Genomic DNA, 26,815 nt, shown 5'->3' on the forward strand with positions numbered 1-26,815 from the left:
TATATAATTTATAAACTGTGTTTAAATGTTTGATAACTAGTGAATAATTTACTTTTTGCTTTGTAGGTATAGTCTTTAAATTTTACAAGTCATAATTTACAGAAAATGTTCATCATGAACAAGGAGAGGCAAACATTTTCCATGTTCACACATTATTGATGGAAACTATTATGTTTAAATTACGTTCGTTTTATAGTAAAGATTTGCTTCAGGTTACGGTATCTTATTTTCCTGTGAATCTTGTTCCCTTTTCAAACACTTTTTCGTAATCGAAATGGTGTAAAGGGGTATATCTCTAGAACAGTAAAAGTGACACCACAAAATGTGGTAATAAGTATTGTGTATAAGTTTCATAACATTTGGTCGAGGCAAAAGTTAGAGAACAGACCTATTTTTGGACAGACAAGGGTAAAACTTAATGCCCCCTCCACTATGGCAGAGGGATAAAATGTTGATCTGGATACTTTCGTGACAATTATTAAATGTCAAAAACTGGACAAAGAGCAACAGACTGACTTCACTAAACTTTCACTCACTTATTCTGTTCTGTATTCTTGTCATTGTCATTCAGTTCAAACAGTATCCCCATGGCAATTTTACTTCTACGTCTCCTAGCCGGAAGGATCACATCTTGTCGATCTTGGGCTACCAGATTGTCTTGAGAATTTCTCTTTCTCATAGTAAATCCCTCAAGTGACATTGATTGACTTCTCATCCACCGTCGATGCAAACTTGTATAACTATTAGGATTACTACCAGGGGACGGGAATGAAGCATGAAAACTGCCACTCGAAGTCACTAAAATGTAAGAAGTAAGTCCATTTATTTATCATTTTCTGGAAATTGAATCATATTGAACATGTTGAAATATTTTTCATTCCCATGGTCTTACAGTTATTCATAAAAAAAAAAAGAAATTGTGTTGAGAATACATAAAATATCTTTTATCTTTATTTGAATGTACAGAAACAAAAATAATTGTTCTGACGAAAATAATACTGTTTTTATAGTACTTTGTTTTGCAATCCATTTATATTTACTTATTGCAGGCTTGTCTTATTATCAGGGATTCTTTTTCACATGAAATTAAATCCAACCATTCAACTGAAAACTTATTGTTCAACTACGCATGTAATTTAACCTTGCATCAACGCCTGTAAGTTGGCAGGTATATGAATATTTTTTATCTTTATTTGAATGTACTGAAACAAAAATAATTGTTCTGACAAAAAACTAGAGGCTCTAAAGAGCCTGTGTCGCTCACCTTGGTCTATGTGAATATTAAACAAAGGAAGCAGATTGAAATTTGACTACAAAGTTCAATAACTCCTACAGGGGTCAATTGACCATTTCGTTCATGTTGACTTATTTGAAGATCTTACTTTGCTGAACATTATTGCTGTTTACAGTTTACCTATATCTATAATAATATTCAATATAATAACCAAAAACAGCAAAATTTCCTTAAAATTACCAATTCAGGGGCAGCAACCCAAAAACAGGTTGTCCAATTCATCTGAAAATTTCAGGGCAGATAGATCTTGACCTGATTAACAATTTTACTTCATGTCAGATTTTCTCTAAATTATTTGGTTTTTGAGTTATAAGCCAAAAACTGCATTTTACCCCTATGTTCTATTTTTAGCCGTGGCGGCCATCTTAGTTTGATGGCCAGGTCACCGGATACAATTTTTAAACTAGATACCCCAATGATGATTGTGGCCAAGTTTCAAATAATTTGGCCCAGCAGTTTCAGGGGAGAAGATTTTTCTAAAAGATTACTAAGATTTACGAAAAATGGTTTAAAATTGACTATAAAGGGCAATAACTCCATAAGTGGTCAACTGATCATTTTGGTCATGTTGACTTTTTTGTAGATCTTACTTTGCTGAACATTATTGCTTTTTACAGTTTATCTCTATCTAAAATAATATTCAAGATAATAACCAAAAACAACAAAATTTCCTTTAAATTACCAATTCAGGGGCAGCAACCTAACAACGGAATGTCAGATTCATCTGAAAATTTCAGGGCAGATAGATCTTAACCTGATTAACAATATTACCACATGTCAGATTTGCCCTAAATGCTTTGGTTTTTGAGTTATAAGCCAAAAACTGCATTTTTCCCCTATGTTCTATTTATAGCCATGGCGGCCATCTTGGTTAGTTGGACGGGTCACCGGACACAATTTTTAAACTAGATACCCCAATGATGATTGTGGCCAAGTTTGGTTAAATTTAGCCTAGTAGTTTCAGAGGAGAAGATTTTTGTAAAAGTTAACGCAGGACGACGACAACGGACGACGACGGACGCCAAGTGATGAGAAAAGCTCACTTGGCCCTTTGGGCCAGGTGAGCTAAAAAGTGACAAAATTAATACTGTTATAGTAATAATATTGAACTAGAGGCTCTCAAGAGCCTGTGTCGCTCACCTGCTACTGTATTTACTGATGTCAGTCATCTTGGTTGGTAGGTGGGGTCATTAGACACTTTTTTTAAATAGATACCATAGTAATGATTGTGGCCACATTTAGTTTAATATGGCCCATAGTTTTAGAGAAGAAGATTTTTGTACAAGTTACAAAAATGACGAAAAGTTGTTCAAAAATTGACTATAAAGGGCAATAACTCCTTAAGGGGTACTCTTACAATTTTTATCATGTTGACTTATTTGTAGATCCTACTTTGCTGAACAAAATTGCAGTTTACAGTTTATCTATATCTATAATAGTATTCAAGATAATAACCAAAAACTGCAAAATTTCCTTAAAATTACCAATTTTAGGGCAGCAACCCAACAACAAGTTGTCAGATTCATCTGAAAATTAGCGAGGGGATAGATCTTATTCTGATGGACATTTAAATCTTGAAAGATTTGCCATAAATGTCTTAGTTTTAAAGATATAAATCAAAAACTGCATTTAACCACTATGTTCTTATTTTAGCCATGTCGGCCATTTTGTTCGGAAGGCGGTGTTGTCGGACACATTTTTTAAACTATATACCACAATGATAATTATGGCCAAGTTTGGTTTAATTTGGCCATGCAGTTTCAGAGAAGAAGATTTTTGTACAAGTTACAAAAACTGACGAAAATTGGTTAAAAATTGACTATAAAGGGCAATAACTCCTTAAGGGGTTGACTGACAATTTTGGTCATGTTGACTTATTTGTAGGTTTTACTTTGCTGAACATTATTGCTGTTAACAGTTTATCTTTATCTATAATAGTATTCAAGATAATAACCAAAAACTGCAAAATTTCCTTAAAATAACCAATTCAGGGGCAGCAACCTAACAACGGGTTGTCCGATTCATCTGAAAATTTCAGGGCAGATAGATCTTGACCTGATCAACAATTTTATCCCCTGTCAGATTTGCTCTAAATGTTTTGGTTTCAAAGATATAAGCCAAAATATACATTTTACCCCTGTGTTCTATTTTTAGCCATGGCGGCCATCTTGGTTGGATAGCCAGGTCACCGGACACATTTTTCAAACTAGATACCCCAAGGATGATTGTGGCCAAGTTTGGTTAAATTTGGCCCAGTAGTTACAGAGGAGAAGATTTTTGTAAAAGTTTACGGACGACGGACGACGGACGACAGACGCAGGACGACGGACGACGGACGCCAAGTGATGAGAAAAGCTCACTTGACCTTTCAGGTCAGGTGAGCTAAAAAGGAAATGGGGAAAGGTGTCAAAGAGACAACAACTGGACCATAGAGCAGAGAACAGCTGAAGGCAACCAATGGGTCTTTAATGCCGCGAAAACTCCTGCAAACAGAGGCATCCTTCATCTGGCCCCTAAACATTATTTAAATATAACAGTTAAGACTTTTATTTTTTTGAAAATAATCGCTACAAAAAAATAAACCTGCTCTTGTGTGAAATACACAAATCGCATAAACAAGTATCGGTACACTTACAGTATTATTTTCTTCACAATAAAGAACAACACAAACCATACACTACCATAAAGAAACTACTCACAAGATAATCCACTATCCTCCTCAAATAAATCAAAACTGTGTCTCTTTGGACTCATGGATGGTACATCTACAGGTATACTTTGTGCTGAAAAATAGTAAAGGCATATATATGTGTTCTTCCATGCACATATGTAGTGTTGTAAACATCTTGCATTTAATTTCACTCAGACTTGTGCTCAAGGCCCTCATCCATCTTACAGTGAGATTTTACTTCCTGCTGATGGACTTACTTTGGATTTCAAAGTTCATTATAAATAAATGTAAAACTCTTATCCACCTTGTGCTATAATAAACAGGTGTGATGAAAAAATTAATGTCCCCCACCTTGCACATATTTTATCTGTTCGATAAAATAAATGGACAAAAAAAAACATTTTTTTTGTCTTTTTTTAAAACTTTTTAAAAATATCAAAAAAGGGCACTAGCTGTAAAATTCATGTACACCAATTTGACTCTGTTTTTCATATTTGATTGATAAAAAGGTAAATCATTTATCCAAATTATAGAAAGTCTATAATAAACAATTTACAGGGCATGGGCTCAAGAATATGTAGCTTTGTTTTGTGTATTTTAGTCGTCACCATCTCATTAACTATCAAGTTGACATCTGAAGACCTCCGATGGTGATATAAGTGATAACCAGATGGAGCTTTATACGACCGCAGAGGTCGAACCCTGAACACTTGGGGCAAGTATGGACACAACATTCAAGCTGGATACAGCTCTGAATTTGGATTGTGATTAAATAGCTGACACAGCATAGGTTTCTGACACAGAATAAATGTGGTCTCATGAACTTAAAAAAATAATATTTGCTTTTGAGCAATTCACTATGCTGTCTGGATGTTGAATTATATCCTTTAAAAAAACAAAAATATTTGAAGAAATTAATTTTCTTTTTAATTTCTGAAATCTGAAATGAGAAAAATTGAATAACCATTCTGGATAAAAAAAAAGATAACTCCAATTTAACATTTAATATTGGCAAATTTCAAATGAAGTTCATTAAACTTGAGTTATTGGCAAATTTCAAATGGATTTTTTTCTAATCTACATAATCTAAAAGCTGTTTAGGTGAGATATTCAAATGAGTTTCAATTATCAACCTTACACTGCTTTTAAATTATGTTTTGTACTTCAGTAATTAGTCCATTAACCTGGAAACCCTTTTCCCCCCTTTTTTGCATCTTCTTCCTTAACGGTTTGAACCAGAACTCCCAAAGAAAATTCTATTATCATCCCTTTGTGGTACATGTATTCCAATATAAAAAATCTAAATACATGGGTAGATTCACCATATCAAAGAACCCCAAGAATTCAATTCTTGATGAAATCAAAAAGTTCAATTTGGACCCTTAAGACCTCATTGTGAACCAATTTGATAACCAGGCCCAAATATCATAAATCTAAATACATGTTTAGATTCAGCATATCAAACCCCATATATTCAATTTTTGTTGAAACCAAACAAAAGTTTAATTTTGGATCCCGATTTAGACCAATTGAAAACTGGGCCCATAATAAAAAAAACAAAGTACATGTTTAGAATCAGCATATCAAAGAACCCCAAGAATTCAATTTTTGTTCAAATCAAGCTAAGTTTAATTTTGGACCCTTTAGACCTTAATGAAGACAAATTTAAAAAAGGGACCAAAAAATAAGAATCTGAATTCACAGTTAGATTTGGCATATCAGAAAACCCAAATAATTCATTTTTAGATTAAATCAAGCAGAATTTAATTTTGGACCCTTTGGGCCCCTAATTCGTTGAAGCCAAAACTCCCAAAATCAATCCAAACCTTCCTTTTATGGTCATAAACCTTGTGTTAAAATTTCATAGACTTCTATTTACTTATACTAAAGTTATGGTGCGAAAACCAAGAAAAATGTTTATTTGGGCCCCTTTTTGGCCCTTAATTCCTAAACTGTTAGGATCTCAACTCCCAAAATCAAACCCAACCTTCCTTTTGTATTCGTTGATCTTGTATTTAAATTTCATTGATTTCTATTCACTTATACTAAAGTTATTGTGCAAAAACCAAGAATAATGCTTATTTGGGCCCTTTTTTGGCCCCTAATTCCTAATCAGTTAACACCAAAACTCCCAAAATCAATCCCAACTTGCCTTTTGTGGTCATAAATCTTGTGTCAAAATTTCATTGATTTCTATTTACTTTAACTAAAGTTATAGTGCGAAATCCAAGAAAATTATTTTGGGCCCTTTTTGCCCCCTTATAACCTAAACTGTTGAAACCAAAACTTACCAAATTAATCCCAACCTTCCTTTCATAGTCATAAACCTTGTGTTTAAATTTCATAGATTTCTATTTACTTAAACTAAAGTTATAGTGTGAAGACCAAAAAGTATTTGGACGACGACAACGACGCCAACGTGATACCAATATACAACCAAAATTAAAATGTTTGCGGTCGTACAAAAAGTTTACGCAGACGACGATGGACACCAAGTGATGAGAAAAGCTCACTTGGCTGAGCTAAAAAAAAAGATGAGGTGGTATGATTACCAATAAGACAACTTTCCTCTTGACCAAATGATACAGAAATTTACAAATATAGGTCACTGTACAGCCTTCAACAATGAGCCAAGCTGATACCATACCATACAAGTCAGTTATAAAAGGTCAAGAAATGACAAATGAAAAACAATTCAAGAGAGAAAACTAACGGCATAATTTTTCAACTTATTTTGGGTTGAAAAGTCTCTAAAGTCACATAACATAAAAACCTTACAAAACAGACCAAAATTCATCTTTTATTTTAAATTTGAATGTTCCAAAATCATAAGTCTTATACATGTACATGTATATATGCATTTGAATGAGTTCAATTTCTATTCGATGCAGCTCAAATGAATCACTTTTGCAATCTTCTTTGAAGGCTACTAAAAAATGCCCTCATGTTTAAAGCAGATTGAATAACTTACTGAAATGTCTATTTTAATTCTAGCTACATAATGTACAAATGATGTACTTACCAATATTGGAGCCATGTCTGTTGTGTTGAGATATCTGTTTTGGGTCACTTATTGACAGGTCCTGATTACTATGTATACTTAATGAGTCAATAGAATCTATATCACTGAGAAATAAAAATGTTAGTTATAACCTTTTATCAACATTCTTACATTTGTGAAATTTTATATACCTGAAATTTTCACTTAAAATTTTTTAACACTTTTTTATTTCTTTAAGGTGGTACCAAACACTGTCACTAAAATTAATTTGTCTTGTTTAATTTTCATAAAATTTTGACAAAGTATTTACTTTGACCCTTTAACAAAAATTTAAAAATTTAAAAAATTTTGACCCAAGCATTTTGTCAGAAAAAATACACTGGTTATATAGCAGTTTGACAAACATCAATTTTGATCATTGAGAAGCTTAACATTCCCTTTACAACACAATGTAATTAAAACGTTACTGAAGGTTGTCACCTGTTAAAACATTTAAACATGTCATATTTTTAGGCACATGTTCTGATGTTCAGTGGTTGTCGGTTGTTGATGTGGTTCATAGATATTTTTTCATTTCTTGTTTTTTATATACATTTTGTAGATTAGACCATTAGTTTTCCTCTTTGAATTGTTTTACACTAGTCATTTTGGGGTCCTTTATAGCTTGCTATTTGGTGTGAGCCGAAGATCTGTGTTGAAGGCCATACTTTGATCCATAATTGTTTAACTTTTATACAATGTACTTAGAGGGAGAGTTGTCTCAGTGGCAATCATGCCACATCTTCTTTTTAATATATACCCTATATCTCATTTTCTCTAATTGGTAAATATGCCATGTCTTCTTTTATTTGAATTGACATACCTTATATATCCTTTTATCTGAATTAACATATGCCCATATCTACTTTTATTTGAATTAGCATATACCCCATATCTCCTTTTATTTGAATTGACATATACCCCATGTCTCCTTTTATTTGAATTGACATATACCCATATCTACTTTTATTTGAATTGACATATACCCCATATCTCCTTTTATTTGAAATGACATATACCCCATATCTCCTTTTATTTGAATTGACATATACCCCATATCTCCTTTTATTTGAATTGACATATACCCCATGTCTCCTTTTATTTGAATTGACATATACCCATATCTCCTTTTATTTGAATTGACGTATACCCCATATCTCCTTTTAATTGAATTGACGTATATCCTTATCTTCTTTTATTTGAATTGACATAAAACCCCATATCTTCTTTTATTTGAATTGACATATACCCATATCTCCTTTTATTTGAATTGACATATACCCCATATCTCCTTTTATTTGAATTGACATATACCCATATCTCCTTTTATTTGAATTGACATAAACCCCATGTCTCCTTTTATTTGAATTGACATATACCCCATGTTTCTTTTATTTGAATTGACGTATACCCATATCTTCTTTTATTTGAATTGACATAAACCCCATGTCTCCTTTTATTTGAATTGACATATACCCATATCTCCTTCTATTTGAATTGACATATACCCATATCTCCTTTTATTTGAATTGACATATACCCCATGTCTCCTTTTATTTGAATAGACATAAAACCCCATATCTCCTTTTATTTGAATTGACATATACCCATATCTCCTTTTATTTGAATTGACATATACCCCATGTCTCCTTTTATTTGAATTGACATATACCCCATATCTCCTTTTATTTGAATTGACATATACCCCATGTCTCCTTTTATTTGAATTGACATATACCCATGTCTCCTTTTATTTGAATTGACATATACCCATATCTTCTTTTATTTGAATTGACATATACCCCATATCTCCTTTTATTTGAATTGACATATACCCCATATCTCCTTTTATTTGAATTGACATATACCCCATATCTCTTTTATTTGAATTGACATAAAACCCCCATATCTCCTTTCATTTGAATTGACATATACCCATATCTCCTTTTATTTGAATTGACGTATACCCCATATCTCCTTTTATTTGAATTGACATATACCCCATATCTCCTTTTATTTGAATTGACATATACCCCATGTCTTCTTTTATTTGAATTGACATATACCATATATCTCCTTCTATTCATATACAAAATCTATATATTGACAAACCTGTAAATAGATTCTCTTGTCTGATGGTTTTCTGGTATGAATACTTTTGTTAACATCATTTGTGATGGATTTCTGAGAATAAAAAAGTGCTATTATTGTGCAATCAATTAAACTTTCTGAGATTGTTTTAACCTTTTTTAAGTCAATACCAATTTTGTTGGAATAAAATCAACTTTAATATATGAATCAGTTATAAATATTACATAGTGTTGTCAATTTTGGATATGTTTGTGATTTTGTTTCTAGGAGCATTGAAGCAAGATAAAATGAATCGCCTATTGTCATTATCATAGGTTTTTTGCTAGTCTTGTTTCAAATGTTATATTCAAAGTTTTCAAATTTTTAAATAATGTTGTGTGAAATCACAATTTTTTTTTCAGTTCATTTTTGTCAGAATTCTGAAAAGCAATGTCATATTTACTTTTTATAAGTTTTAAGGCAAAAAACAAATGACTAGAATGCATTGAGCGTTTTTTTAGTACAATTGTATACTCTTTATGAGCCTCAGTCACAATGTTCTAAATATGTTAACAGAGAGTTTGTATCTGATTGTCCTGGTGTAGAGGTTTCACTTTTGGCTTTATATGCTAAAGGTATCAAAGTCCATTCCTAGTATAGTCACTGGATTTTTTTTCTACACAAATATTGATAGCTGGGTTTTTCCTTAGGCAGCAACCATTTAATTTTCTGGGGGGGCTATGGATTTTTTTGGAAAAAAAAGTTTTGTTTCCAGTTTTTGAAGAAAAAAATAATTTGTTTTTGATTCTGAAAAAAATAAATTGCTTGTTTCAATCTCAGCTGCCACTATATGTAATGTTAAAATGGAAAGGAAAAAATTGTTTTCGACTTGTTGCCAAAAAAAAATTTGTCTAGAAAAAAATTCATAGCCCCCCCCTCTCCCGAAGAATCAAATGGTTGCTGCCTTATAGATATTTCTAAGTTTAAATGTCGATTTGTCATTCCTGTCAAAATGTTACTGAACAAAGGAAAGCATGCAGAATAAAGAAACTCAAAGGAGCTTGGAAGTTATATCACATCTGATTTCCCATGTGCTTAATTCTACTAATTCTACTCTTTCCTTTGCTATTTACTTCAATCAGGACAATTTGAAGGCATAGAAGAATCAGCATATTTCAATTATATTACACAATTTAAGTTATTTAAGTTTTGTATGAAATATGCACAAGCATGTGAAGGTGTAATGTTCACAAATCATTTTAAAACAACATATGATCTTAGATTCTGAAGGCTTCAAAGTTTTCACTTGATTTTTGTTCTGCAAAAAACTATTGAAAATCAACAAATTAAAAAACCCTTTAACATGTAACTTTTGATCAAACCATGAAAAGTGATAACCATGACTATGATGACTAAAAGTACTTTCACTGTTCTAGAAAGGTATTGTTTTACCCCTTCTTCTTAAACAGTAATGGCCATAACCCTTAAAATCAATCCCAACCTTCCTTTTTTTAGTATGGAACCTTTTGGTACAATTTCAAAGAGATCCATAGACATACATTCAGTACTCAAGTTATAGTTTGGAAACTAAGAAAAAAGGCTTGCTTTTGTCCCCTTATTCCTATTTCATGTATATAGTTTGGACAAAAACAACTAAAATCAATCCCCAACCTCTTTCTGTGGTATGGGATGTTGTGGTATATTTTCATAAATATCCACACATTGATACTGTAGTTTTTGTTAGATAACCAAATGATTCGAGAAGACAGCGACAACAATAAACATGTACTGGTAACATTCTAAGTGCATCATGACTCATCAAGTTTATTTTGATTGAATAACCTCACTTATTTTCATGGCATCAATTCACAATTGATACTATGAAATATATTCGCAAGCGCATATGACATATGACATATGAGAGATTTTAAATTAATGATTTGACGTTGTTTTCTGTCAGTTTCACTAGAATGGAGATAGCAATATTGTTTTTTAAGCTCTGACAGCACCAATTGGTGATTTGATGGTCACAAATTAAGTTTGGCAAATCTGGAATCCAAATCAAATGAATAAACAACAGCTTGGGAAACTAAAACTAAAACCAGCAGAACTGAACATAACTAATTATTATTTTCATTAAAACTGTATTGAATTATTTAAGTTATGTTGCAAATCAGTTTTTATGTATAGGTACATTTTCTATAAAAAGAAATACTTATTCACAATGATGTTTACCTGAGAAAGTGTACTTTGAATGAAGGGCCTTTGTAGGCCATTCCAACAGACCCAAACATTAGTTCCTCCAATACTTTTACATCTGATCCCATTTTTCTGGTGAGCTGAAATTCATAAATTAAGCTTCTTTATATAAATATTATTAATAAAATACTATCAGTAAAGCCATTTTAAAATTAACATTACCATTCCAGACAAAAAGTCTGTCTTGATCAAAAATGTTTCCCCACAACAAAAAATAACCAGATGCTCCACAGGGCTCAGCTTTATACGACCGCAGAGGTCGAACCCTAAACGGCTGGGACTAGTATGGACACAACATTCAAATTGGAAACAGCTCTGAATATGGATTGTGATTAAATAGTTGACACAGCATTTTTGATGAAGTTAGTTGGGACCAAAACTCCAAAAACCAATCCCAACATTCCTCTTATGGTCATAAACCTTGTGTTTGAATTTCATAGATTTCTATTTACTTATATTAAAGTTATAGTGAGAAAACCAAGAAAAATGCTTATTTGGGCCCCTTTTTAGCCCCTTATTCCTAAACTGTTAGGACTTCAACTCCCAAAATCAATCCCAACCTTCCTTTTGTGTTCATAAACCTTGTGTCAAAATTTCTTTGATTTTAATTGACTTCTACTCAAGTTTTTATGCAAAAACCAAAAATAATGCTTATTTGGGCCCTTTTTTGGCCCCTAATTCCTAAAATGTTGGGACCAAAACTCCCAAAATCAATCAAAACCTTCCTTTTGAGGTCATAAACCTTGAGTTTAAATTTCATAGATTTCTATTCACTTTTACTAAAGTTAAGAGTGAGAAAACTAAAAGTTGACACATACGCCAACGTGATACCAATACATGCAATATACGACCAAAAATTTTTGCAGTCGTATAAAAACCAAAAGTCTTCGGACGACGACGCCAACATCATACCAATATACGACCAAAATTTTTTCAATTTTTGTGATCGTATAAAAAATGTGCATTTTTGAAAGGAAGGGGATTCTTAATATGTTCTATGGACAATATTGTGTAAGAGCAATGAAAGAGATTGGACAGAGATTGTATATATGTATTTGAAAGGACCATCATCCTTTTTATGAACAGTAATGTGCAAAAGCAATTTCAGACGTTGTATGTTTTTTTAAAGGACTGGCCTCTTTTTTATGAATATAGTATTGTACAAAAGCAATGAAAGAAATTGTGTTTTTTTTTAAAGTTTCTTTGCCTCTTTTTGTAAATAGCATTGTGCTAAAGCAATGAAGGATATTGTGCACTTTTTTGAAAGGACTGGCTTCCTACTAATGGACAATATCTTGACATGTTTTACATCTTTAATCACACATTGAAAGATGAAATTTTTAAAACTTTTTTTAATTACCATATACTTTGATGGTACATGTTTCTTGTTCATTGATAAATCTCCATCAGAACATATCAATCTGTTCTGTATACATCCTTTCTTCCTTAAATGACAACCCTGAAATTATAAACAATACCAATTGGTACACTAGTACTATACATGGTAAACAGTTGTCATAATAGTATTAGCTCAAAAGCCAAAGATAATTATAAAAAAAAAAAACTTTGCTAAGCCCAGCCTGATACGACCAAAAAGGTTGAACCCTGAACAGCTGGGGCAAATTTGGACACAATATTCAAGCTTGATACTGTGTGTCTGAATTTGAAATTGTGATCAAAATTTGACATAATATACATATGTAGCCTTCTGACAAAAGATATATGGTCTAACTCAAAATCTCACGCAAAGAAATCCTAAGAATTCAATAAAAGAAGATAGGATGGCTTTTTTACGGACTGACGGACAGACAGAGGTAAAACAGTATACCCCCCTTTTTTAAAGCGGGGGTATAAAAAACAGTATACCCCCCCTTTTTTAAAGCGGGGGTATAAAAAGTTTATACACACTTGATTCATAGAGGTGCTTAAAACCTTAACACATTTTAGTTGCTGTTGTGATATTAAGCTTTGTCTCATGAGTCAATAACATTTGAACATTTTTGTTGTAAGCCATTCGTTTGATATATTACGGTAATCATTGCCTCTGTGTTTGAATGACAAAGCAATTAAATTTCTATTTATATAGGGCATGCTATGCCTTAAAACTTTTCCATATGCACAGGTTTGTCTGTAATCTATCTAAATTTTGAGGTGAAAATGCAGCCATTTTAGCTAAAGGGTACACATCATGAACCTTAATCATTTCTACAACACTTGTCTTCATACCCTGAGCTATGATATTCTAAGAAGTAGATGCTGACTCGGATGCTTTTAACATGGATGCTATATGATACGAATTTGCGATAATACACCAGAGGTGGTATGATGTTAATTATTGGAAGAAGACGAAGAAGAATTGACGTTGGGTCAATGTTTTTCTGCTGTCAGTTTGATCCACTTGAGCATGCTGAACAAGTGAAGGTCCTTATATCCACATTGGAATGTGAAACAATTAGTATTAAAATAACAGAATTAAAAGTTTTCAAATGATTGTTGGCACCAAAACCTTCCGATTGATGTTTAGACAAAAACAATGCATTTTTTTATTTTCATTTTTTTATCAAAGCCAGTATTTACCTTTACTCGTCCTTGGCGTGAGACATTAGAAGTATAATTATTGAGTATTTTATATTCTATCACCTGTGTTTTGTTATAAAAAACCATTATCATTTGTCAATAATTATCCGATGGTTTGGTCAAAATGTCAACTTATTCTCGCATTTTAATCAGTTATTCCCGATACTTTCGATACACTCGGGCTTTTACCACATTTGCGTACGTACATATAGTAAACAGGTAAAAGTAGAGCGGAAAATGGTCATTCATGAAAATTATGAAAAAGCAATCTCGCGTAGATTTCTTTTGATTTTCTCTTCAGCGCATGGCAGATAAATCCGTGAAGCAGTGTTTGTGATACTCATTTTCAAAATGAAGTTAAATTCATCTGAATCGTCGGTGAACATTCATTTCTTTTTTATTCAAGCTGTAATCTTTTCAGTCAAAAGAGTAGTTACTCAAAATTTTAAAAGAATCTTTCAAGAATCAGAATTCAAACACTAGTAGAAGAACTAAATTATCTCAGAGCAGAATAAATTGCGATAATCTGTCACCATAAGTTTGAGGCCGACGCAAGCTATATCAAACTTTCAAAAAAATGAACAGAACCCCCCCAAAACAATTTCTCCCAAATTCGATCCCAGCCTTACCTTTCTGGTAAGGAAACTTGTAGTACAACTTATGAGAGATCCATACAGTATGGAATGGTCTGGAAACTTGAAAATGCTTGTTTTTTTACCCTTTTTTGCCCAAAATTCCTGGGACTCTGCAGCCGACAACAACTAAAGAATTAGCAACTTTAAGCAATCTTAAATCAATAAATAAAATTTACCTGCAATTCTTCTGTTTTCCTTAAAGATGTAGAATCATATAAAATATTTCTATCTCGTTCATTATCATGGTATAACACCAACCTTATCTTAGTACGCTCTAATTTTGGTGGTTTCCATCTAAAACAATAAACATTTTATATTGTAATAATTTGAAAAAAATCCATCATTTTCATTGAACCGTATCTTTGATTTTACTTTTTGTGGGTTTTTTTAAATCCATCGTTAATATTTATTCCTAGACTGATTATAAAAAAAAAGAGATGTACATGTACCATGAGCGAGAGATAAATATATTTTTTTTCTGAGACAAGTGCCTGTGCCCTACCACTTAAAAATCTCTTTTTGTATGTAGCCCTTAAAATTGATAGACAGACTTATAAGAAATAAATAGATGTACATGTACCATGACCACATGCATAGAGAGACTATTTAATATAAGAAATAAAGAGATGTACATTTAACATGAGCAAGAGACTTATAAGAAATAAAAAGATGTACATTTAACATTAGTGAGAGACTTATAAGAAATAAAAGATGTACATTTAACATGAGTGAGAGACTTATAACATGTATAAGAAATAAAGAGATGAACATGTATCATGAGCAGGAGACTTATAATAAGTTAAGAGATGTACAGGTACCATGAGCAGGAGACTTATAAGAAATAAAGAGATGTACATTTACCATGAGAGAGACTTATAATAAGTAAACAGATGTACAGGTACCATGAGCAGGAAACTTATAATAAGTTAAGAGATGTACAGGTACCATGAGCAGGAGACTTATAAGAAATAAAGAGATGTACATTTACCATGAGAGAGACTTATAATAAGTAAACAGATGTACAGGTACCATGAGCAGGAAACTTATAATAAGTTAAGAGATGTACAGGTACCATGAGTGGGAGACTTATAAGAAATAAAGAGATGTACATGTACATGTACCATGAGCTGAGACTTATGATAAGTAAACAGATGTATATATGTACCATGAGCAGGAGACTTATAAGAAATAAAGAGATGTACAGGTACCATGAGCTGAGACTTATAAGAAGTTAAGAGATGTACATGTACCATGAGTGGCCGGGAGACTTATAAGAAATAAAGAGATGTACATTTAACATGAGCGAGAGACTTATAAAAAGTAAATAGATGTACATGTTCCATCACCGCATGCATAGAGAGACTATTTAATACATGTATAAGAAATAAAGAGATGTACAAGTACAAGTACCATGAGCAGGAGACTTATAAGAAATAAAGAGATGTACAAGTACATGTACCATGAGTGGGAGACATATAAGAAGTAAAGAGATGTATATATGTACCATGAGCGAGAGACTTATAAGAAATAAAGAAATGTACATGTACCATGAGCGGGAGACTAATAAGAAATAAAGAGATTTACTTTTAACATGAGCGAGAGACTTATAAAAAGTAAATAGATGTACATGTTCCATCACCGCATGCATAGAGACTATTTAATACATGTATAAGAAATAAAGAGATGTACAAGTACAAGTACCATGAGCAGGAGACTTATAAGAAATAAAGAGATGTATATGTACCATGAGCGAGAGACTTATAAGAAATAAAGAGATGTATATGTACCATGACTGAGAGACTTATAAGAAATAAAGAGATGTACATGTACCATGACTGAGAGACTTGGTCTATGTGAATATTAAACAAAGGAAGCAGATTGAAAATTGACTATAAAGGGCAATAACTCCTTAAGGGGTCAACTGACTATTTTGGTCATGTAGACTTATTTGTAAATCTTACTTTGCTGAACATTATTGCTGTTTACAGTTTACCTCTATCTATAATAATATTCAAGATAATAACCATGATAACCAAAAACAGCAAAATTTCCTTAAAAATTACAAATTCAGGAGCAGCAACCCAACATCAGGTTGTCCAATTCATCTGAAAATTTCAGGGCAGATAGATCTTGACCTGTTAAACAATTTTACCACATGTCAGATTTGATCTAAATGTTTTGGTTTTTGATTTATAATGCAAAAACTGCATTTTACCCTATGTTCTATTCTTAGCCATGGTGGCCATCTTGGTTAGATGGCTGGGTCACCAGACACATTTATTAAACTAGATACCCCAAAGATGATTGTGGCCAAGTTTGGATTAATTTAGCAAATTAAAAGATTACAAAACTTGTTAAAAAATTGAAAAAAAAATTGACTATAAAGGGCAATAAAGAGATGTACAAGTACATGTACCATGAGCGAGAGACTTAAAGAAAAAAGAGATGTACATGTACCATGAGCGGGAGACATATAATAAGTAAAGAGATGTACATGTACCATGAGCGAGATACTTAAAGAAAAAAGAGATGTACATGTACCATGAGCGAGATACTTAAAGAAAAAAGAGATGTACATGTACCATGAGCGAGATACTTAAAGAAAAAAGAGATGTACATGTACCATGAGCGAGATACTTAAAGAAAAAAGAGATGTACATGTACCCTGAGCGAGATACTTAAAGAAAAAAGAGATGTACATGTACCATGAGCGAGATACTTAAAGAAAAAAGAGATGTACATGTACCATGAGCAGGAGACTTTTAAGAAATAAAGAGATGTACATGTACCATGGGCGAGATACTTAAAGAAAAAAGAGATGTACATGTACCATGAGCGAGATACTTAAAGAAAAAAGAGATGTACATGTACCATGAGCGAGATACTTAAAGAAAAAAGAGATGTACATGTACCATGAGCGAGATACTTAAAGAAAAAAGAGATGTACAGTACATGTACCATGAGCGAGAGACTTTTAAGAAATAAAGAGATGTACATTGTACATGTACCATGAGCACATGATGCACTTGTTGCAATTTCAAGGCATAAAGTTCCATAACTCCTCAATGTCAATTAATATAAAAAAAAAAGCACACAAAAAAGAGTCATTTAATAAACCAGTCACCAAAGTTTCATGTTTTTTATTTAGTTAATGTCTGACATGGTGATGACAGACAACATTATTATGGGAAGAATCAATTTGCGCCAATTGCAGAGTTTTGAAAAGATTAATTGCGCCACTCTCTTTTATTTTGATGGTATTAATTATGCCAACAACTGAAATGAAATTACGCCTGTTAATATTTTTTACCTATATCATACCTGTACATGTTTTACCTATATCAAGACAAGACAAATACTTTATGAAAGTCTCACCACTTGTTACATATTAAATATACAGCTTAAATTTAAAACACAAATAACAACTCTATAAAGAGTTTTGAAAGACTATAAAACAATTTTTCTTAAAATTATAATACAAATACAAGTCAACTATCACGAGTATAAAATACATTTTCGCTTTATGAAAATTTCACAGCAGATTCTGGCAGTATACAATACCACATTTTCATTAGTAAAAAGAGATTTAATTATTTCATGATCCGTCTCCAGAAATAAGGGCTTCAAATTTTGAGATCTGCGAGCATAAGAAAAGCAACCAATATGTTTTCAAAGGGACCTTCAAAAATATTAAATTCAGAGATCTTCAAAATTGAAGAAGAAAGATTTAAAATGTGTGCGTCAGTCTATGCATAGAGAGAGAAGAAAACTGCATCCAGCTTAACCTAAAAATCAAGCAGAATTTCAGAATATTGGATGATATTGGTGTTGTTACAAACAAAGATGATAACTTTGTATTGTGTAACGATCCACAAAGCAGGATTTTATTAGGATGCGAGGCTATTTTCTGTGTACAATGTCAGAGGAATTTTTTGCTGATGGTACCTAGTCAATCCTTTAGTTGTTATATAAAAATAAATAAAATTGACACAATTAGAGGATTATTTTATTGGCGCAAATGATACCTATAGTTTTGAAAATTAGGTGGCGCAAAAGAAGTATTGGTGCAATTAAGTTGTGGCACAAATGAGTTACTTTTTGGCGCAAAAAAGATATCGCCCATTATAATACCATATCAGGTCCTGTAAACATAATAACTAGAGTTAAACTATAAACATATTTGTAATTATATGAATGACTTATATATAATTATCTCTTAAAAACATGTCTTTAATATATAGGTACCATAAAAATACTATGAATTTGAAAATGGCTTAAAACCTCATACATCATGTACATTGTGCAGCCAAAGTAAAAAATAAAAAAAATATGATCATGCATGTTTTTGTAACTTGAAGTATAGTAATCCATATTGCATAAACGTAAAAACTTAGTTTAAGTTGATAATGCAATGGTGAAGTAGGATAGTTTTCACTGACAAATATGACAAAGTATCATCAAGTATTTACACCAACATATTTAAAATTATAGGAATGACTAATCTCTTAACATGTCTTTAATAGGTACAATAATATGAGGCAGGCATTACCTGTTAATGGGGAGGAAGTCTGTATGAATTATTTTTTTCAATTCAAACATGTTTAAAATAAAAGAAACCGAAATACCGTAAAGTTTCCAATTTTGGTTCTGATGTTAGGGATTTAGTTGTGACTTTATTTAAGTTATGACGTCATATTCAAATGTAAACAAAGAAATGCTGTCATGAGGAAACGTTTTTTTCATATCAAACAATCATCAAAAATGAATTGGTATTTAGTTCCTTCCTTATATTTTAGTAAACTGATAAATATATATATATTATTCAAAGTCTTGTGCCAAAAAGACCAAAAAAGGAAGTAGATTTATGCGCAGATGCAGTGATTTAAAAAAGTCTTGACAAATAGTTAATGATTTTGAGTTCATTAGTGGAATGAAAATTTCCAGAAATTTTCACGATTTTTTTCAATTTTTTTAATTATTTTTCTACCATAATTGGGGACTTCCTCCCCGTATTAAAGATCCTATGAATTTGAAATAGTAAGTATGACCCTTACTTCAAATGGCTTAACACCTCACCCATTGTACATTAAGTAGTAACCAGCCAAAGATAAAAATATGATCAATTGTTCATGCATTTTTTTGTATCTTGAAGTGGAGTAATCTTTAAACATTAAAACTTAATTTAAGTTGATAATGGTGCAGTAGGATAGTTTTCACTAACAAATATGACAAAGCATCATCAAGTATTTACCTGCTTTTGGCTTCGGGTAAAGTGAAAGACATACACTGTATCAGCAAACATTGTACATTCTACTATTATGGGTGTCATTAAAAGAATTATAAGGCAGTTAAAAAGTGTGTGAATGCAGGTGAATTGAAATAATCAGGTCATTTTGAACAGTGAATGCTTAAGGAAATTGTATGGCACATAAAGTGTACACAATACATGATAATAACATCACCTTTAAAATACCATTCATAGTTCACATTTATCACGAGAGTCTTACTTCTTTTCATGAAAAGATTGAAACAGTTTCTGTATTCTGGTTGACAGATCACTTTAAACCTGATGATCATAAAATAAGCAGTGTAAAAACTTGTAACATTTTTGAATTTAATTAGACAATTAGTTAATTTTTTTTTTTGCCTGAAACTGATATGTATATATTTTAAAATTACTTGTACAGTATAAATCCTTATATATACTAATTACTATAGTAAATTCCTTCTTTAAAAAGCCAAAAGGAAAGTCAGTAACTAAAAGTGTTATAAGAAAATTAACTTTGAATGGCATTTTATGGGCATACATGTACTACAAAATGTACATGTATACAGTTTTGATCCCACGGTGAATTTTTTGTGAAAGTTTGCGCACAAGCAATGACAAGTATGTTTATCTAATTTAGAAAAAAACATGTTAAACAAGCCAAATTCCATTTCTAAAAGGAGTGGTCAATGAACCTGTTTTTAAGTTAAATCAGTTTGACTGATAAAGCTGTTAAACTGGATCTTTTCGGATATGTCCGATTGCTGATGTGAAAAATTACATTTGAGGTTGGCAACATCATTACCTCCCCTGTAACTGTATGCCCTTAAGATCAGGACGGTACAATGCATATGCAGATAAATTAACTTTTATTTTTACCAATTCCTAAAATGAATTGAGATGTACTGTATGTGTAAATAGGTTTCTGGTATTGACAGGAAGTGAGAGATATATAAAACCCTTACACAGCTTTCTGGTATTGACAGGAAGTGAGAGATATATAAAACCCTTACACAGCTTTCTTAATTTCTGTGTCATTTATACCATTTTCAACCCACTGTTTACAGGTAGTTCTGAAAGGCAAACATACTTGAACATGAAAATGCTAATTTCAATATAAAGTCATTTTCATTTTACTGAGACAGCTTTCTTGCAATTTGTAAATTTTTCTCAATTTAAAGGTAATGTATATAATATTACATGTATGAGTTAACAAGTACACATGTACCGGTAATTGAATATAAGAGAAATTCATAATATACATGTATGAAATGCCTAACAACAGTTGTACACATGAGGATGGTGCAAAATTCCATGTAATTAATATTTTCAGGAGACATAGCATAAACATATGACTTATTTTTTTAACTTGTCAATGACATTGCTGACAAGAATTGTTCATGTAGAGTCCTTACAAGGCCCAATATATAGCTAGATAGCCTGGCATCCGGCCCAATCTGGCTGCGCGTCGCAAGGGCCAGGTGGGGAACAAATACCACGTGATCAATTCAGTGCCAGTTGACTCTGAATCTAAAATGAGGCAATCATGGCGGGATCGTTGTAGAATTCAATTTAGATCGAGGTAAGAGTGATGTGATTGTGGTATAGTGTGACTGGCCTGGAGTATTAGGCTATATAAAACATCAAGTTCTTAGTTCTGAAGGTTCAGATTTTAAATTTCCTTCAACTCGATACAAGTTAGGCAGTATTGCAAAGAAATTCCGTAACAATTACAAATACATTTGTAAATTAAAAATCAGGTAAATGTACATGTACACCATGTTTACTAGTACCAAGATTTGAATGACTTTTATAATTGAATATTCAATAATTATCAATTATACATATACCATGTTACATTGTACATGGACAAATGTTTGTAACAAGTAACTTCCTGATTCTGAAACAAACTTAAGAAAAAGTGTTTGAAACACAATCATTCTAAAAAGGGTGTCAAACCTGTCATTTGCTTTCACACTGGAACTCAAAAAGGCTAAGGAAAACATTCTGGTTCTCTGTTTGAATCTGCATTATTAACAGGTTTTATTCTTTCATATCACTACGACTGGACCATGAATAAATTATTCACAGATAATTATAAACGTAAGAAATAAGTAACTACAATTAATGATATCGGATGTGCATGACCTGGATGGTCATGTGCTTGTCACAAGTTTGTTTACATTTGTATGAACACGTACATGTAGATATCAAAAGTTTATATATAAGAATTGAATCGATTGTCCAGCTTATATCATTATCAGACAAACATGCGCTTCGGTTATTGTTATTTTCTTTTAAGACGAATAAAAAACCAGACCCAGTTATAAGACAGAAGTAAATTGATGTTGACTGGAGGACTAGGAGATTCCATGACCAAATTCGCAAAGCAATGTATCTCGAGTTTTTGACGGTTTATTTTAAACGTAATTGTTAGAACCATATTTTTTTTAAACACATAACACTGGTACTTACTCGGACTTAGAATCTGTACGCCATTTATCACCACTACTCCGAGAATTCGGGAATAACTTCTTCAGAAATTGTTGTGCCATATTGATTTTCCATTGAAATTGCCTCACATGACCCACTCTATTTAGGCCGATGAGGTCAAAGTAAAGCCTGCTTTGATTGGCTAAAATCGGAATACCCCCTGTTAATCAATACCATGTGACAAACATTACCTTACCTTACCGCTGAATCTTCTTCCGTCCTCCAGGATAACCTCCATAGGAGTAGTAAGCAATCTCCACCATCAAGACACAAGAAAACAGTTGTATGTACACAATATATATGATATATTTATGTTGTGTACAAATTATAATTTGAATTTTGACTTTGTACAAATTATAATTTGAATTTTGACTTTGTACAAATTGTAATTTGTACAAAAAGTGCTTGTACAAATTACAATTTGTACAAAAATGGACAAAAATTCACTTATAACTTGTACAATAATTTATCATATGGATTTTGGTGAGAAAAGCATTGATACACATTATTGAATTGCTATTAAATGACCACACAGTACACCCAAGTTACAAAATTCAAAAGTGGTTTGAGCATGTGATCTAGTGATTTGTGGAATCAGGTATTGCAAACCATCTTTTGACTCTCAAATTGACAACGACCTGTTATACGTGCATTTTAACTGCTTCACAAAGCGAACGTTGAAGCTCAGGACTGTTGCTGGATCTTTGGTTTATAAATATCTATGACTGTGCATAAAACTTAACGAAAATCAGTTTTGAGAATATCTAAACTTTAAAAACAACTTTAAACTTTTGCAGAACAAATCAGAAGGACTTTTAAAAGAAAACTAGTTGGTGTAGTATTATAAAATCATCAAACCCAATTGGCATTGAACCATCTTTTCACTAACAAAAGTGAACCAGAAGAAGTCATGTAAATCTAATCTTTTGATGTACCACTTACAAATATATAAATTATCACTTGTTTAAAGAAAGATTTGATTGCTTTCGTGGACTTTTTGAAATAATGAATAAGTGGCAACAAATCTTTCGAGATCCTTTTCGCGATCATCAAAATGCTGTACACGATCTTTCACCATACAAAATATGAGGGTTTGGATGGGGGTTAAATGATTAAAGAATAATGCCCTTAAAAATAGAAGATTATAGAATAACGGGCCAAAAAATAGAAGATAAGAGAATAAAAGGGTTAATTTTTGGAAGATTAGAGAAAAAAGGGGTTATTTTTTTAAAGATTAGAGAAAAATGGGGTGAAAATTAAATGTTTACAGAATAACAGACCCCCCCCCATCCAGACCCTCAAATATCAAATTTTACAAATTAAATCGTTTTTGCAAAGTTTCTGAATATTAAAATCCACCTCAAAATAACGATAAGAACTAATCAAGCAATACTATTGAATGCTATTTTTTTTAAGAAAAAGTGGTTTATGCATTAAAAATTTGAAAAAAATCTTATTTGTTTACTTTTTTTTTCTCTTAAAAATTAGGAAGATAAATCTTTTGTAGTTGTGTAAAAACGGTGTATTTGTTAATTAGATTTAGTGTGTGGACTGTTAAATACAATTCTATCGTGTGAATCAATGCATTTTTTTTTACCAAAATTTATATTTAAAACTGTTGTACAAGTTAAAGTGATTTTTGGTCAAACTTTGTACAAAGCCAAAATACAAATTATAATTTGTACAAAATGATAACTTGTACACAACATATATATACATTTTTTTTTGTACACAGTGGTCTATGGTCTATGGATTTTTTTTAGAAAAAAAAGTTTGTTTCCAGTTTTTTGAGAAAAAAATATTGTTTTTGACCCTGCGAAAAAAAAAAATTTCACCCTCAGCTGCCACTACATTTAATGCTAAAATTGAAAGAAAAAAATTGTTTTCGACTTGTCGCCAAAAAAATTGATTGTCTTTCGCCGAAGGATTATGGTATACTGTTGTCCGTCTGTTGTCAACATGTCAGACATCAACTCAAAAACTCTTTAACCAATTTGCGTTAAACTTTGGGAAATTGTTTATATATATATTGACGTGAGTTGGTTTTTTTAATATAAATTTTATATTTTAAAAGTTATTGGGTATTATGGGTTTTTATTCAATAAAATTGGTGGTTTTTTTTTCCAGTTTTCTGATAATATCTCAAAAATGCTATCACAAAGCAAGGAATTTTGGTGAATTGTTTATATCTATTAACATGCGGTCACTTTCAATTTTTATAAATTTTTAGATTTTAGATTTCCGAGTTAACGGGTTTTAATTAAAAAGGAGGGATTTTCCAGTTTTCAGACATGAAACTTTGCTGAAATGTTTATATCTATTGTTGTTAACTCCCTTTCGATTTTTATTAATTTTAGATTTAGTTATTGAGTTAAGGGATTTTATTCATTAGAAAAAGGTGGCATTTTTTTAGTTGTCAAAAATAACTCAATATAATGCTTTCAGCAGTTCTCATGAAACGTTGGTTGTTTATATATATTGACTGAAGCTCTCTTTGTTGCTAATAAAAAAAATGACCTAAAAGAGTTTGAATATTATGACTTTTTTTAAATGACTATTTAGTGAGGTGTGTGATTTTTTTTTAATAAGACTATGAGGCAAAGTGGTATATAGGGTAGAAAAATCAAAAGCAACAATTATAAGCATGTAATTTATCAAGTACTTCGAACGAATTTTGACACTCTAAAAGCAATTTATTCCACTATTTTCAAAGGACTTATTTGAACAATTTTTTATCAGCTGAGGTTTTTGATGGTACCAAGGATTTGTATAGTTAGAAATACAAATCCTTGTTGTACCAAGTGTACTAGTAAGTAGAATACGGCATAGTTTAGTAGGTAAACAATGGCTTGAAACGAAATAAATCTTTGTTTGTAATGAGTTATGTGCAGCTTTGGACCCAAGTACATGGTTGGAATTTTCATTGTACAATGCATTTGGTTCTGCTTTGAAAAGAATCACAGAGCTGAGTATATGTACCATATTATATAAAAGGTTAAGTGGTTGTTTAATAGGACCTAGTCCTTAATTGAGATCCTTGTCAGATATTCCTGGCCATATGTTTTCCTTTTTGTCATATTAAGAATTGTTTTAATTTAATATGTTCGTACGGAAAACAAGGAACATTATTCTCATACAAATATTAAGATAATTCTAAATACACATTCTTTAAAAAAAAAATGGAATTTATTACAAAGGATAATCATGAGACATACTTGAATTGTCCTGGACCTCACTTCTGTGATGGGTATATGTTAAAGAAATCCTTCTCTGAATACGGGACAAACATATTAGTAGTGGTAGACCCCAATGTCTAATGATTGTCCTTGGTGGCTCCTACATTTGGATAACTACATATTAATCTTATTTATGTGCCTCAGCCAATAGGAGGACTATATAAAATAGTTATTCTTTTTTAAGTATTAGTTTATGCATGTGTCGTAAAATGTTTAAAATTTTCAGATTTCTGTGATGAGGCTTGAGTGTCCTTTAAGCACCTGTCCTTAGTGACTCCTGCATATGAACAACAATACTATTTGCTAATATGCATCAGCTACGAGGAAGGACTTAAATCAAAGTGTTTTTTTTTTTATAATTGATGTGATGCTGCTTCTGGTGTATGGTCAATAATCACTAAACATATAGTTTTTGATATGTGACTACATGTATTATTAACTCAATTTATATTTCATGTTTTTTCATGTTCTTGTCAAACGTATTTCTATTTTTTGTTTTGTTTATTGTCTAATGCAATTGTGTGATAAAAAAATCAATGTACTGATCATGCCCGTAATGGGTCCACGATTGCCATTGGAAATAAAATACATCTAATCCTCTTTATCTTATACCGAATATTGACTGTAACAAAAAAAATGTTTATATTCCAATTTTCAACAACAGTTAACAGCTAATTCATTATCACAACACAATAACAGATAACAAAAAAATATTGAACGCCATGACTGCCTTATGTTAATGATAAGCATTATATGCAGTGATCACTACATTATATGCAGTGCTCACAACATAATATGCAGTGCTCACAACATTATATGCAGTTAGTCATAAATTATTTATTATATAAGGGAGCTATAATTTGATTTTTATGGGAGGGCTAGGATGAAATTTGAAAAAAATAGGCAGGACAGGAGTTTTGAGTAAAAAAAGGATTAACATGATTAACTAAAAGAACTAAAAAAAAATAATAAATATGCAAACGTTCGAAAACGTGACAAGTAGATATACATGTATAAGTCGTGTTTACTCAATAAAAGTGCAATTTTCTTCAGGAAATCGAAAAGCATTTCCGTTTACGGAGTCCAGGAACATATATGTTAGATATACTGTTCCCAGCGGAGTCGAAGCAAGAAAATCCATTGGAAATTTTAAAAAGTTACTGGAGATATTGAAATAAGAGTCAAAGTCTACTTGCAGGTTTTTAGTGAAACCTGATATCTAAAAAATAAAAAAATGTATGCAAACTGTATCACTGTCCAAGCCTTTTGTTTCA

General features: G+C 31.6%; 1 protein-coding gene across 4 annotated transcripts in view; it reads right to left on the reverse strand.

Moving 5' to 3' along the window:
• The window catches only part of LOC134724598 (folliculin-interacting protein 2-like), a 44,803-nt gene extending 22,346 nt beyond the window's left edge, over nucleotides 1-22,457 (reverse strand). The window contains exons 1-9 of one of the 4 annotated variants that reach the window (XM_063587713.1): nucleotides 22,288-22,431; nucleotides 20,826-20,885; nucleotides 14,723-14,840; nucleotides 12,695-12,793; nucleotides 11,311-11,414; nucleotides 9,118-9,189; nucleotides 6,988-7,091; nucleotides 3,994-4,077; nucleotides 537-798 (exon numbers count right to left, since the gene is read on the reverse strand). In XM_063587713.1, the coding sequence (XP_063443783.1) occupies nucleotides 537-798; nucleotides 3,994-4,077; nucleotides 6,988-7,091; nucleotides 9,118-9,189; nucleotides 11,311-11,414; nucleotides 12,695-12,793; nucleotides 14,723-14,840; nucleotides 20,826-20,885; nucleotides 22,288-22,367 (983 nt within the window). In that variant the 5' untranslated portion in view covers nucleotides 22,368-22,431. Of the gene's footprint in view, nucleotides 1-536; nucleotides 799-3,993; nucleotides 4,078-6,987; nucleotides 7,092-9,117; nucleotides 9,190-11,310; nucleotides 11,415-12,694; nucleotides 12,794-14,722; nucleotides 14,841-20,825; nucleotides 20,886-21,771; nucleotides 22,024-22,287 lie in introns of those variants that run through there. The other 3 variants (XM_063587714.1, XM_063587715.1, XM_063587716.1) reach the window with 3 other exon arrangements.
• Between the last annotated feature and the right edge of the window lie 4,358 nt (nucleotides 22,458-26,815).

Source organism: Mytilus trossulus, chromosome 7, assembly GCF_036588685.1.
Source record: "Mytilus trossulus isolate FHL-02 chromosome 7, PNRI_Mtr1.1.1.hap1, whole genome shotgun sequence".
NCBI lineage: Eukaryota > Metazoa > Mollusca > Bivalvia > Mytilida > Mytilidae > Mytilus > Mytilus trossulus.